This window comes from Lycorma delicatula, chromosome 1 (assembly GCF_047948215.1).
Source record: "Lycorma delicatula isolate Av1 chromosome 1, ASM4794821v1, whole genome shotgun sequence".
Taxonomy (NCBI): Eukaryota; Metazoa; Arthropoda; class Insecta; order Hemiptera; family Fulgoridae; genus Lycorma; species Lycorma delicatula.
The window spans coordinates 368,644,131-368,658,790 of record NC_134455.1 but is presented as its reverse complement, the minus strand read 5'-3'; the positions used below and the strand labels follow the sequence as shown (position 1 = coordinate 368,658,790).

The window sequence follows — 14,660 nt, the reverse complement described above, 5'->3', positions numbered from 1 at the left end:
TGAATTCACAAGATTTATGCAGTTAGCGTAAATAGTATTTATAAATAGATTATGGTTTCCGCTTCAGTGGATGATTGGTTTCATTAATAAGTACTACTAAAAATGTTTTCTTATGAGGATGATGAGAATATATTCCTGATAAGAGCAAATGTATTTTCTAGTTTTAAAAACAATATATGATTTAACTTGTAACAGTTTATAGAACTTAATATTTGATTAGAAAATAAAGTTTTTTGTAGTGTTTACATTTGATTGCTCCAAAATGAAATCAGAACTTCGTGCTATTGGTTTTATAAAGTGTTCAGTGTGAAATCAATTGATCCCCTTTGTAGTGGCGTAAGAAGTGTTCTTTATTATTATTAAATATTCTTTATGAAATTAGTAATTGTGAAAATTATCTTTTAGTTCTTCAGGCCGGTAAATCCCATTAACATAAGAATATTATATGATGACAACGGCCGCCCATCAGGTGAAGCAGATGTTGAATTTGCTACTCATGATGATGCAGTACGAGCAATGGCTAAGGTATGCTTATTTTTTGTTATATATTTATATAAAAATTAAAAAACAGTTATTGTTTTGTGATATTTTGTTAATAAAACCATGACAACTTCTAGTATGCTGGCAAGGAATATCAGGACATTAGGAGAGTACAACTTTCAAAATTTTGTACGTATACACACACACACACACATGTTTCATATATATTAAGACATTTTTAAAGTACGTTTTGAAATTTTAAAAAAAAGTACACTATTCTTAACAGTTTTATTTTTACATGAAAGCTTGTACTTTAATTTACTTTTCTTCATAATTGCCACTAATATTAGGCCACTTGTCATACCATGCAACCAGCTTTTGAACATCATCATTATAGAAGTCTCTGCGAGCTGACTTAATAACCACTGCAACATGGTCGCTTTGACACCATTATCAATAATTTTAACATTTCATAAACAACACTCCTTGAAACTTGAGAAAACTCTTCAGATAGTGAAGAAATTCACTATCACGTAAAGCGTCTGTTCTCTCTCACTTTTTCATTAATTTTCTGTACCAAATGTTCAGTAATGACAGAAGGTCTACCATTACATCGCTCATAATGTTTTCTTCCTACACTTTACTGATCTATGATGAATTTCAGCTGCTTTCACACCTTCAGCAATAAGAAAACTAATCACACAACACATTTCACAGTTAGCAGGATTCTCGATTAGCAGAGGCATTTTAAATACTCACAAACATAAACACAGTTGAATATTTCTGTAATGGTGTCTGTGGCTTGCCAACAGATGTGGGTACACGGAGCACGTGTGGAATGCTGACCACAGCATAGCAGTGGCAGAATTTCAAAACTGTACTTTCTTTAAAAACATGCCTCGTACATATATTGTTTCCTACTTCATGAGAGAAGAAATGAAAATAATTGTATTTAAGAATAGTACATTATTTTTGCTTTTTAAAAGTTGAAAGAGTTTAGGTAGCCACTGCAATACTTCAGATGAGATACTAATGACTGATTGGCTTTTAATTGTCTTGAATTATTCTCACTATGGCACAAGTTAGATCAAATTAATCTTCTTATTCCACAGCTTCTAGACAACTACGCCTGTTGGATCCTTATAGACTCTCTTTGCTCCATGGTCACCTTGGTTGACCTATACTTCTCTTCCCAATAAGGTTGAATTTGGTAACTTCAGTAGGAATTCTCAGATTCAAAAATGTTATTTGCAGATCTCTTGTATAATTTCTTTCCCTGTACAACTTTTCACAGCTCTTAAAAACTGCATCTCTGCTGCTTGGATTCTACTCTCTTCCTTTTTACCTAGTACTCAGAATTCACTTCCATAGGTCAATGCAGGTACAATCATCATCTTTTAAAATTTTAATTCTGTTTTTTCATAGCTTATTTTTTTAGGCTTCTATGTAATGTATCACACAATTTTTGACATTTGCTTATCTTACGATACATTTACAAACAGACCTGAATTGGAATCTATCCTTTCCATAGGTTATAATTCAATCCTAGTTATTTTAAAGCAGTTTAGTTATCTGTTCCAAAATGGAATCATTCATCACAATTTTAGATCTCAACTGTTCAACCCTTTCCTTTAAAATGCCTTAATTTTTTTATTTTGTAGCCAAAATCCATAATCATGTTTGTGTCGTATTTTATCCAAATGAAAAATGTAATATTGTAGGTGTCTTCTGTTTCGTCAATAAGCATTTTGTCATCTGCAAACAGAAGTGTGTTTATTGAACACCAAACACTTGTCCCAATATCTCCAGTTTAACTCTATCTCCACTGTTTTACCACTTCATCTATATAAATATGGAACAAAGATTGTGAAAGACTACAACTTAATTTGTTAATTAATTAATTTAACACTGCTTTAGGAATGTTTTTGATGCTTCATGTAAATTTGTAATAACTTATTAAATTGTGTGGCACCCCTGCACATCTTAGAATCTGCCAAACTTTTTATCTCCACATGTAGAATCAAAGGCGCCTTAATAAAATCTATAAATGCTAAATGAGTTTCCAAATTGTATTCCTGTCTTTTCTGTATTAGTTTCTGGATCTTAACATCTATGCAGGATCTTCCAGGTCTAGATCCACATTGTACTTTCAAAATCAAAGCTTTGATTATAAATTTTAATCTTGTATTTATGATTTTTCTATATATACTATATCCCAGTGTTCAATACACTTATTGTTTGATAGTTTTGATAATCTAGCTTATCCCGTCATTCTAAACTTTTACAGCTTTCGTTTTCTTTTATTTATTCCTTTTCCCCAATGCTTCACTTGCCATTCTTATAGCATTCTATTCCTCGCCGATACTTTCCCCAGCAGAAGAGCTTTCACGGTACAAATTTAGTCTATCCTGATACTAGTGTAATTTCCTTGTACTGGAGTAAATAAACACCTGTTTTTGTTCCAGTTTCTGATTTATTCTTATCTTTCACCAAGTAGCTACAATCCTTGTTTCAGAGATAATAAAAAATGGTCTGTTCCATTATCACTTATATCTTTTGACAAATTGACCAAGATGGCTATTCACCAACACATTGTCTATAATTGATCGGTATCTTGTCATTCCAAGTTTATTTACAGATATCTCTTGAAAAACGAGTTAGGTAATCTTCAGTGGTTGTAAAATCCAGCATTTCTCTACAGTTGTCATTTAGATAATCTTCCCTATATATACCCAGGGTCTGTGGAATGGGCTGATTTCCCATGTGTGCATTAAAATCCCCCATCACAATGAAATGGTCTTATTTGTGTTTGTTCACTGTCTTTTGAAGTAGGTCATATAAAAATCTCTTTTCTGCTGTTTCCCTTCTGGAGCATAAATTCTTAATTTGATAATTCTTAATTTTATCCATTCACTTACTTACAGGATGTCCCATATAAAACGCAACCCATCAATCACTCATCCATGAAATTTCAAAAGTCAAGCTTACTACCCTACTCGTTACTAAAATGGACTCGTCCAACATCTGAACATCACGGTGACGCAGTAGAACACTACCGATAGTAACAACAATGCAATCATAAGTTCAGTGTATTGCTAGAGACAAGATGGTGTTTTCGCTTGATGAACGTCTTTTCATTGTCGAGTCGTACTTCAGTACGAAATCAGCGGTTGCAGTGCAAGATTTTTTCATCATAAGTACCCAGATAAACCAGCTCCTAACAAAACATCAGTATTAAGGTTAGTTGCAAAATTTAGAGATACTGGTTCTGTTAATAACAACGAACACAAAAGATCTGCGTCTGTGTTGAATACAGATACAGTCACTGAAATCAAAGACCAATTACTCACCTCGCCAAATAAATTGATCAGACATTTGTCTGCTGAAATTAATTTGTCTAAATCGACTGTTCATCGGGCGACCAAACGATTACAATTACGACCTTATCGCATTCAAACGGTTCATCGACTTCTTGAGCCCGACAAAGAAAAACTGCTACAATATTGTCAACGGTTCCGTCGATTTCTGCGTGAGGGAATTAATGTAATGGATTCGTTTTTTTCACAGATGAAGCACGGTTTCATTTGGATGGCTACGTAAACAGCCAAAACAGTAGAATTTGGAGCGCTGAAAATCCCCACGTTTATCACGAAAAACAATTACACCCGCAGAAGTTGGGCATGTGGTGCGCAATATCGCGGTCCTATTTTTTTCGAGTACACCATTAATGCAGAAAGATATCAGGATATTTTATTTCAGTTCATCGCACTCTTGGAAGATGAAGACAGACACTGCTGGCTACAACATGACTGTGCGACACGCACTACACAGGTTCAACTTCTGATTTCGTTGAGCAATTCTTTGATAATCGTGTTATCGGTCGAGGCTTGTGGCCACCAAGATCTCCAGATTTGACTGCGGCGGATTTTTTTCTATGGGGTTACCTCAAAGAAAAAGCCTACAGCAACAAACCATGAACACTTGAACAATTGAAAGTCAATATTGAACAAGCTGTATTAAATATCCAGCCACAAACTTTGAAAAAAGTTGCAAGAAACGCTGTAAAAAGAATTGAAGCTTGTATTCAAGAAGATGGCGGCCACTTCCAACATTTACTCTAATTGTAAGGTAATGGATGGTAATAATAAAAATTACATTTACACATGCCTTTTTATTATTTCAATACCTACCAATATAAGGTTGGGTTGCGTTTTATATAGCATCATTGCCACTTACCTGCACTCCAACTCCATTACACATAAGAGAATAGTTTCTTAATTCATTTGACTCGTGTAGTTTCTTTCTTTGTTTCAATATCACATTGTTTTTTTCATTTTCAAATTTCTAACTTGTCTTCCTTTCCATTCAAACCTCATATTCCGTACTACGTGACATCTATTCCAAATCTTTTTTCTGGCATTTTCATTGCAGATTCCCTTTTAATCCATTCCTATTTCTGAGGCTTTAGGACTGATAGTTTATATGTTTTCTGCAAGCCAGAAAACCACTCTGTCATGCAACCCCTAACCTGGAGGAATCAAATTAACTTGGGTTAAATAAGGTGTACACAATATCACTGCCACTTACATACATATGTTTTCTGTAAACTAATGCACGTGCTGGTGCACATAATGCTCTACAAAGTGAGCATATCCTTTTTATATTGTGATATTAAAAATGCACAAATGAGAAAAGAAAAATCAGTTTTTCAAGTACACGTGTGAATATGTAAAATATACGTTAAAAGTTTGCATACAAAGAGGGTTAGAAAATTATATTGGATGTTCGTTTGGCTATCTCTGTGATTCGTTTAAATCACACGCTCTTCTCGCCCACAGTATTTTTCCTGTTTTCCTTTCTCATCTATGCTGTCGTGTTTTTCATAATCATCAGCTCTGAAATGTCAACATTATTTATGTCACATTTTCAGGTTTAAAACCTGAATAAATTACTTAGCCTAGAAATCAAGGTGTAGAAATAGATGAATGTGAAGAATTGGGGGGGGGGGGTATTGTCCCTAAGTTCTCTTGTGAGATTCCCACATGTCTTAAGTTATGAACAGAGTATCATGAAAGCGTTTAAAATTTACAGTTAACTTTCTACAGCATTATGATAAAAATTCTGATGTATATAAAGATTAGATTTTCATTAGTATTGTTGTTAAGCATGTGCTGCTAATAAAAGTAATATAATAACAATAGAACAAAAACATTAATGCATGCTATATACATAAATATTGCAGGGTAATGTCTAACTGTTGAAAAGGCTAGAAAAAAATTAGCTGTGTGTAACAGGTGAACTACAATGCTGCGTAGCTGTACCTATACTTCAGCTGTTCACAAACTCTTTTTTGAAATCTGGTGTATTAGCATATCTACTAATTTTCAGTTACACATAAACCTTAATTGCAGTTTTAATTTATAGTTCATAAATTTACAAATTGAATTAAATCACTAACTTAAGATTATATATGTAATATATAGATGAGATTTTTTTTTAATGCTTATTTATTTATTTTTTAGGATAAAAGTCACATGCAACATAGATACATTGAATTATTCTTAAACTCAACACCAGGTGGATCAGGTGGTTTTGGAGGAGGCAGTGGATTCAGCAGTGGTGGAGGTGGTGGTGGTGGTGGCTATGGTGGAGGTACATAAATGATGTTTTAATACTATACCAACTGAAATATCATTAATAAGGAAATGTTTTTGCACAGCAAGGACTTGCTGTGCAAGCTATGCATTTTCATTAGAAATGGAAGAATTGTTATTTTTTGTTACATTTACGTCTTTCGTATCAATAGATTATTCAGTATATCACGTAAAGGAAATTTACTGTTAACAAATATCGCACTCATCTTTAATATGCGAGTCTGTTTTTGTTGTTAAGATTTATGCTCTACAGCTAATTAATTAATCCTTTGAATTTATATTCACATAGCATATGGAATAAAATAACAGATTCCAAAGGTAAGCAAGTGTATATCAGAAGTGCACACTTGCAGTGTTTTTTATGTACAATTGTACTATGCTCCAAAAATGTTAAAAAGCGCAAAAAAATTTTTAAAAGTTTTTTAAGTGATTTTAAAATTTCAAACTATCTCATAAGTATGTGTCCATTTAAAGGAAATCTACGTGTATTACATTGTAACTAATCCTAGAATGCATGGTCTGATTTACAGAATGTCTTACAATGTAATGTTGTTTTTTTGTTCCATTCCCACAAGTAGTATTTCACATAATTGCTTAATACCTATTACCTAAAAAAGGAAAGAAACATTTTACCTTAAGAAATACTTCTTGGCAGGAGCTTATATAAGTATCCTAGTTTTATTATATTAATATCTGTTATATAACATATAAAAAGTATAGATAACATGTTCATATCTGTGGCTTATCATTTGGTAAAAGTAGTTATACTAGTACACTTAATTAACCATAACTCCCCATATACTATATGGAATCTTCAAAAAAAAATCAACAGTACTTTTTTTGTATATTTGTTGTGATAGTATTACTATGAAAATATTATTTTAATTTCATCAAGTGTTCACATTATATTATGCAAAATTAATATACTTTGTAGTAGGCTATTTAAAAATATTATATATGAGATGGTTTTAGTAATCTTTTATTATACAGTCTTCATCTAATATAATAACTATATTATTTTACAGATTAATTTATATTGTACTTAAATTATATAATATGAATTTAAAATTAAAAATCTTTTTCAGGACCTTCTGGACGATGGGGTGGTGGTTACCTATAAATTCCCTGGCAAATAAAACGTCTGTACTTTGTAAGGTAAAAACACTTAAGCGATTTTTTAGATGTAAATTTTTCTTATAATATACTCTGCAATTATTAAATTAATTAATTAGCTTTTTTTTACTTCATTTTCAGAAATTAATGCTGAAAATTTTTGTAATTTTTCTCATGCAAAATTGTTAAATAAAAGCATTTTTTAAGGAAGTATTGTAATCGCAAAAAATTTCAGATTTCAACAGAAATATCCATTTTGACCGTCCCTGAATCCATTTTCACTAGTTACGGCGTGATGACTGTATTTACATATGTATCTTGTATAACTCATAAACGATAGCCATAGAATGTTGAAATTTTGGATTTAGGACTGTTGTATCATCTAGTTGTACACCTTTCCTTTCGATTGCAATTGACTAGACCAAAAGTATCTAAAAAAAGTCAAAATCCAAAAACTTTGAGTTTTTTTTTCTTAACTGCAGTAATAAGCCCTCATTGAGGTCTTTTCAGAGATACAAAATTTGACTATTAAATAAGGAGACTAATGCTGTAAAATATTTATTCCAAATTTTTTTAATTGGTTATCCCCTTCAATATATTCACCCCTCCTCTATCCCTACAATGCTCCATGCAAATTTTCCATTGTTCAAAACCGTGCTGGAAGTCTTCTTCTGTGAGCTCTTTAATGACGCGTGCTGCTTTTTCTGTCACAGCTTCAACAGTCTTAAATTTTGTTCCTTTTAATGCAGATTTGACCTTGGGTAACAGATAAAAGTCACGGAGCCAGGTCAGGCGAATAAGGCGGATGGTCTAAAATGTAATGTTAATACTTGGCTAGAAACACATCTTGATAGACAATGCAGTGTGAGCCACTGAATTGTCCTGGTGAAGAATCCATGACTTACATGACTTGTTCTTCCACAATTTGAGCAATCCTTCCCACTGCCAACAGTCTTCTACGAACTGTCATATCAGAAACATTAGTCCCACTGGCTCTCAAGTCCCTATTAAGGTCAACAGCTAACAATCTTTGATAAATTTTGCTTTTTCATATTAGTAGTTGATGTGTGTAAGTGTGAAAATCTTTTTCCATCCACATTTTCCTTTTCTCTTTGGAGAGACAGAATCTGTTTCCCTAAACCTTTTCACGGTTTAATTTATACCTAACCCCCACACTATACTCGCTGACAATCTGTCTTTTGAGTTATTTGTGTGTTGGGACAGAGCAACAATTTTTTACTGCTTTCATGGAGTTCAAACTTATAACAGAAACTCACAAGGTCACCAAAACCTAATTGACAATGAATTATAAAAGCACAAAAACCACTAATTCTGTTAATATATGAACTAACAACATAACCTGAAACAGCAAGCAGTCTGCCACAGAATGAAAATTTCCTTGTTCAGATTAATTTGTTCACTACTGTAAACTACAACAGTATTTTTTGGGGTGCGAGTTTGATTTTGCAAAAAAAGGTGGCAAGTATTATTTTTTAATTACAAATAAGCCTAAGAAAAATATGGTCTTAATTATGCAAAATTTTGAGATACTGAGGCTTGCTCTACAGCCTCAAGCCCCCTGCACTTTTAAGTTGAAAATTTAATGTGTCCCATATATAGAAGTAATCTGAAGTTGGTCAAAATCGGTCCCATATTTCTGGAGATATAAGGCCAGCACTGAACATACACACAAATGTTATTTTATAAATTTCCTTCCAGTTTTTGGGGTTCCTTAAGTGTCAAAACATCAAGATCGGGTGAAAACTGTGTATGCCCAAATTGGACCAATAACAGTACTATCACTTCTAGAGCTATAGCACTACTAGATGGGAAAGTAAAAATGGAAAGTTATTTTTTTGACAAAATATATAAGAAAGAGTTTTATGATTCATCAAGGATGCATGTGCCGAAATGATATGGTTTGTCATAAACTTTAACTGCATACAACAACCAGATTTTGTACGTATGAAGTTTTAAATTCTGCTTTTGCATATTCTTCAAAACTGCTGATCATGATATTTCCAACACCAGACATAACGATTAGCCAATTTACCTGGGCTTCTCATAAATGTTACTCTCATTCTTAATTGTGGCTTTAGAGGCAAGTGGTTATCTTGCCTGTCTAACATTCCTGTGCTCGTAGATTGCTGATACCATTGTTTTATGAAACCCTAGGAGGATTAGAGTTGTACTCAAAGCAAAAATATCTTCGATTAGTTATTATAGACTAGTTTTCATGAAACCGCTGAATGCTTTCTCCTGCGTGATAGCAATTTTTATACTGAGTTTCCCTACTATAGTCCCACTTATTAGTCAAGGTCAGCTCAAAGTTTTTGGTCGGGTTAATCACAATATTTTGGTGTTGCTTCCTTTTGATATATATCTTTAATAATGAAAACCGTAAAAAAAAAAGTTATCGTATTAATAATTTATATTTACTCGTCCATCATCAGCTGCTAAAAATAAGACCAAGATTTTTTTTTTTAGTAGATAAGCTTACTGTAAAATTTGCTTTATATAAAAAATGTCAGTTTTTGAAGTTGAATTTAATTTGAAAAATTTTTAATTTTTCCTCCTAGTATAGTTTTCCGTGAAAGTTGAGCTTTATATTTCAATTAATAAGTTTTTTGGCCTAAACTTTTAGAAGAAGGAAAATGCCATAAAGGAAACTCATTTTCACTATTTATTTTAAATATGAATTATTAGAAATTAATATTGTTAAATTTTTAATTATATTTAGTATAAATTATATTTTGTCATTTAATTTAATTTTACAGAATCTATTGAGAATTAATAATCCATATTTAGAGGATTTGAAGAAAAAAAATTGTTGCTTATGTACTGCTTGTACAAATTTTTTTTTATTGTTTTAACAAATTATTGTTTTTTATTATTATAATTGTGTAATAACAATGATAATTATAAATTTGAAGCTGAATTAGTCATTGTAATTTAAGTTTAATATTAAAAAATCCATTATTTTTCCCCCAAGGAAATACTGATTAGCTTTGATTAACAAACTGTAATTAACCTTTTCAGATCAGTAGCCTTGGAACTGGTTATGTGCGGCGTCAGTTTTAAAACGCTGTTACAAATTCATTTTATATGGGATCTAAGTTGGTTTTTTTTTATATTCACAAAGGAATCAGTTTTATTAGACAATTTGAACGACGTTTATACGATGTAAAATGTTTTATTTAGACTAGAAAGAATATGACCATTTTTTTCTCAGAAATGTGCTTGTGTGTGTGTGACTAGTGCATTATAATTGCTATGAGGATTACGGATTTATTTATTATTTACAAAAATAGCTTATCTTACTAGCAACATATCGATGTATTGAAACACATAATAAATTATGATATACGGCACACAAAAAAAAAAGAATTGTGGTCATAAATACGTCACTTTTATTGGAGGTCTATAAATATCTTTTCTGACAAATGATATTTGTAAACATGTAACACATCTATTCGTAATAAATAACAGTATACAGTAAAAATGGTTTTTTGTCAATCTGAAGAGCCTTTTGGGTGATGGGGAGTTTTATAAAACATAGTTTTCTGAATCTACTTTCACTTATACTAACATATGTTACTAACTGTGATTTATGACACTGGTTTTTCATCATATTTTGCCAAATTTTCAACAGATTTGCTTGAAAGTATTATTTTTAAAATCAGCAAACTAAATTTCATAAACACAGCAAAAAAAAATTTCACTAATAAAAAACACTGTAGAAATTCGGTGTAACAAAAAAAATTCTGCAATTAAATTATCGTAATTTTTGTACTGCTTCAATTTTTTTTTGTTACAGGCATAAAAAATATCCAATCGTAACGGGGTTTTTTTTGTCAGAATCTGTTAAATTTCTTTAATATACTGTAATTTTTTTCACAAGAGGGTAGCATAATACTATGAAGGGAGGCAATCAGATAACAACATATTTTCGCGGAGCGCTAATCAACCGCGGATCATTATAATGGGAAAAGGTTAAATCAACATCATACTGATCATTTCTAGAACATATGAATGATTTATTTTGCCAGTTATCATATGAACCAAAATAAATCTCAAAATTTTGGAAACTAAAATTTAATTAAAATTAAAATATCAGGATGGGGTTAAATCAGGGGGTAGCTTCAGTTAATTCAGACTTCCATGTTGTTACTTTAAAATAAGAATTATAATTACTGTGATATTTGTGTTATGTATAAGAAATTTTTGCTATTAAAAAATTTTTTATCATATAGAGCACTGATTCCCAAACTGTGCCGCAGTGCCCCTGGAGCCATGAACATTTATAATTGAACTGGAGCAAAGACATTTATAATTATTAATGTATTGTTAATAAAGTAAAAAAATAATGATGATCCATGAATTTTATTTATTTTTATCTCTTACAAGTAGTTATTCTTTTACATAGGATAAGGCACCATGGAAAAATTTTAATAGAAAAATGGCGCTGTTACTCAGAAACATTTGGGAGCCACTGATATAGAGGATTATCTATTATTACCCCATTTCAGTGCCTGCAAAAAAATAATTTGTATGAATTTATTTATTCTTTTTTGACACTTGCAGAATTAAGAAAAGAAAATATCCTAATAACTGATCTGCTTACCTGTGAAACACTATGGTTCCTAAGTAGTTACGCATATAACTGAAGTGCCAAGAATACAAAGTTATGTATATTTAAGAGCGCTTATTAAATCACATATTTTGAAGCAGAATAGCATATCCTTTATTGTAATTTAATTTATTACTTAATTTATAAATATTTAATGTATTTATTATCTTATATTGATAATTATGATAATATATTTATTATAACGGATTGTATTTCTTTTCAGATTGTGTTTGTTGAAAGTGAGATTTTACTTTAAAATTCTGTGTTCCATTCATAAAGGAAGTAACAATGAAAAACTCAATTTTCTGTCACTATAAAGTTCAAAAACTGTGGTGTTTTTTTAACAAACAAGAACTACAATAGTTATTTCAGTTATTTAATATAAATATTAATTGGGATGAAAAGATTCATTGATAAGTTTATATTGTGCTTTGTTTAAAGCAGCAAATAAATCAAAAGCAAGAAGAATATTAATTACATTATTTTAATTTTTTTAAATACTTACAATGTTTTTGTTATATGATTAAGCTATTTTATAATCATTAAATTTTTTTTTAATATATAACATCGCTATAAAATTCAGTGTTAAATGATTTAATTTTATTGAATAATTTTAGTTAAACAAGTAGTCATTTTTGTTTTATTCATTACTATTTGTAAGTGTAATATTTTTCTATACGATAACAATTTGAATTGATACTTAAGTATGTAATATTATTAATTGATGACATAGCATTCCAACACCAATTGTATAATTAGTTGTGGTGGTGTGATCAGCAGAATTTTTTCATTTCAGCTGTTTGAAATTGATTGATGATCAATTTATAAATGTTTGATTTTATTAAAATTTAGTATGTAAGGTAACTTAACCAATAATAGAGAAAAGTATTGTTACTAGTGTCAGTTGAATTTTGACTTCTGGATAATGGTTGGTTGAAGCAAGTTTTTTTTAAGTGTAACTTTTATTATATAAATTATTAAATGTAACATTTTATAAAAACTGTGTATTTATTTTATCCTATTCGTTATAGTGCAGAAAACATATCCTTGGCAATTTGGTTTTTTGACTTAAATAACAGAAGCCCTTCATTTCAGCAGATGATGTGTCTGTAATAAGTACAAGTTGGCAAAATATTTCCTCCTGTCAGATTTGTAATTTCTATTCTGTAAATAAAATTGATATTTTGTAAAATTATTTGATTGTAAAGTAAAAAGTAAAATAACCTTAGATACATGTTAAATGTTGCCATTGAAGGACTGACATTCAGTACTTCATCCAACAGTTAACATTAAATTATTTGTATGTAAAATATCAGTTTTGAAAAATCAGAAATAAACAAAAAATTTAACATTCATTGGTAATAGCACTAAAAAACAAAATTAATTTTTTTTACAAAATATGTGATCCTAATAGAGTTAGGTCATGCTGAATTCAAATACATTAAAGATTTCCTCAAATCGCCCAATGGTTTGTGTTTGTTTTTTTTTGTATACATGTTGGTCAGTAAGAATTTACATAACTGCAGGGCACTATTCAACATAACCTAAAATGTAGTAGCTGTTTTCCTTTTGTGTATGGCATCAGGAATATCCCTCTAGCACTCAATAATAATATGTGAACATTCTTGCTCTCAACTTTCAGTTTGTATCTATTTTCCATGACTGAGATATTCTGGTGGAAGCAGTTCCCTGTGCTCATCACTTAGTATCGATATCTGGAAAGAAATCCAAATGTGAACCCAAGAAATTAATAATTAAGGACATATGCACCCCCATTTATTAGTATGACTAATGATTCACTACAGTCACTATACATCCTGACACCTGCCATGCGACAATTCCAGTCGCCACACCACCCCCCTCCATACCTAGCCATGATGGGCTTTACCGGAGGGCATCTTCAAATCCCCAAATAAAAAACATCTGTCGGCCTTGGTCAGGATGCCATGTGTGACATTACCATCTGTGTACTACTAATCATTCAATGTTTTCCATACAAAAAGAAACCAATCAATAAGTCTTAAACATGACTAGATCGATTGAGCTGATCTGATAATAAAATGAACTACACCCTAATGGGAATGGGTGACTTCCTCCTATTTTATTTGTACAGCAGCACAAATAAAATAAAACAGAACATAGCTAAACATAAATAAAGAACACAAATACTTATACTATAATAAAACAAATGGAAAAACCAAGCAGGACCTTGTCCTACTACACACCTTCAGCAATTCTTTATTTTACAACAAATCCCATATATTCTTCAATAATAGTCCTTTCAGCTTGATTTTTCCAATTTTCACAGAGGTCGTATCAACCTGATAACATCAAGCCAACAGATCACAAACATTCATAGAAAATATGAAAGGTATCATCCAACACTCCTCATTGCGGACATAACATGGAATTAATTTGGAATTGCCCCAAAACAAATTGCATCACGTATTTGTTTGGTTATACCCAAGAGGCGCCCAACAGATCATGCATATAATGCCTGTTAACTTCATCATCCCATCTTACCTGCTATAAAGTACAGCCCTGTTGCTAAACAACTCGAAAGTTCTGATTTGTCAACTGTTCTGACTTCTTAGCAACATATCGCAGTGCAAGAAGATCAATTGGTAATCACCAAAATTGCTTCATATGAAATCGTATGGTAACCTCCCGTTAAACTGAACAGCAAGAGGCTGTCTGCCCAAACAGGCACTACATATAGCACCTATCACACAGGTTGGAACACCTGTGTGACAGTCTTAACAAAACTACCAACAGAGCGAACA

The 14,660-nt window shown here is 31.3% G+C and overlaps 1 protein-coding gene across 2 annotated transcripts in view; it reads left to right on the top strand.

The window, feature by feature from the left end:
• LOC142317265 (heterogeneous nuclear ribonucleoprotein H-like) overlaps positions 1-12,877 on the top strand; it is a 45,062-nt gene extending 32,185 nt beyond the window's left edge. For both annotated transcript variants that reach the window (XM_075353674.1, XM_075353673.1), the window contains exons 8-11: positions 406-525; positions 6,003-6,132; positions 7,220-7,289; positions 12,101-12,877. In XM_075353674.1, coding sequence (XP_075209789.1) covers positions 406-525; positions 6,003-6,132; positions 7,220-7,254 — 285 coding nt within the window. In that variant the 3' untranslated portion in view covers positions 7,255-7,289; positions 12,101-12,877. The remainder of the gene's footprint in view (positions 1-405; positions 526-6,002; positions 6,133-7,219; positions 7,290-12,100) is intronic.
• Positions 12,878-14,660: the final 1,783 nt, after the last annotated feature.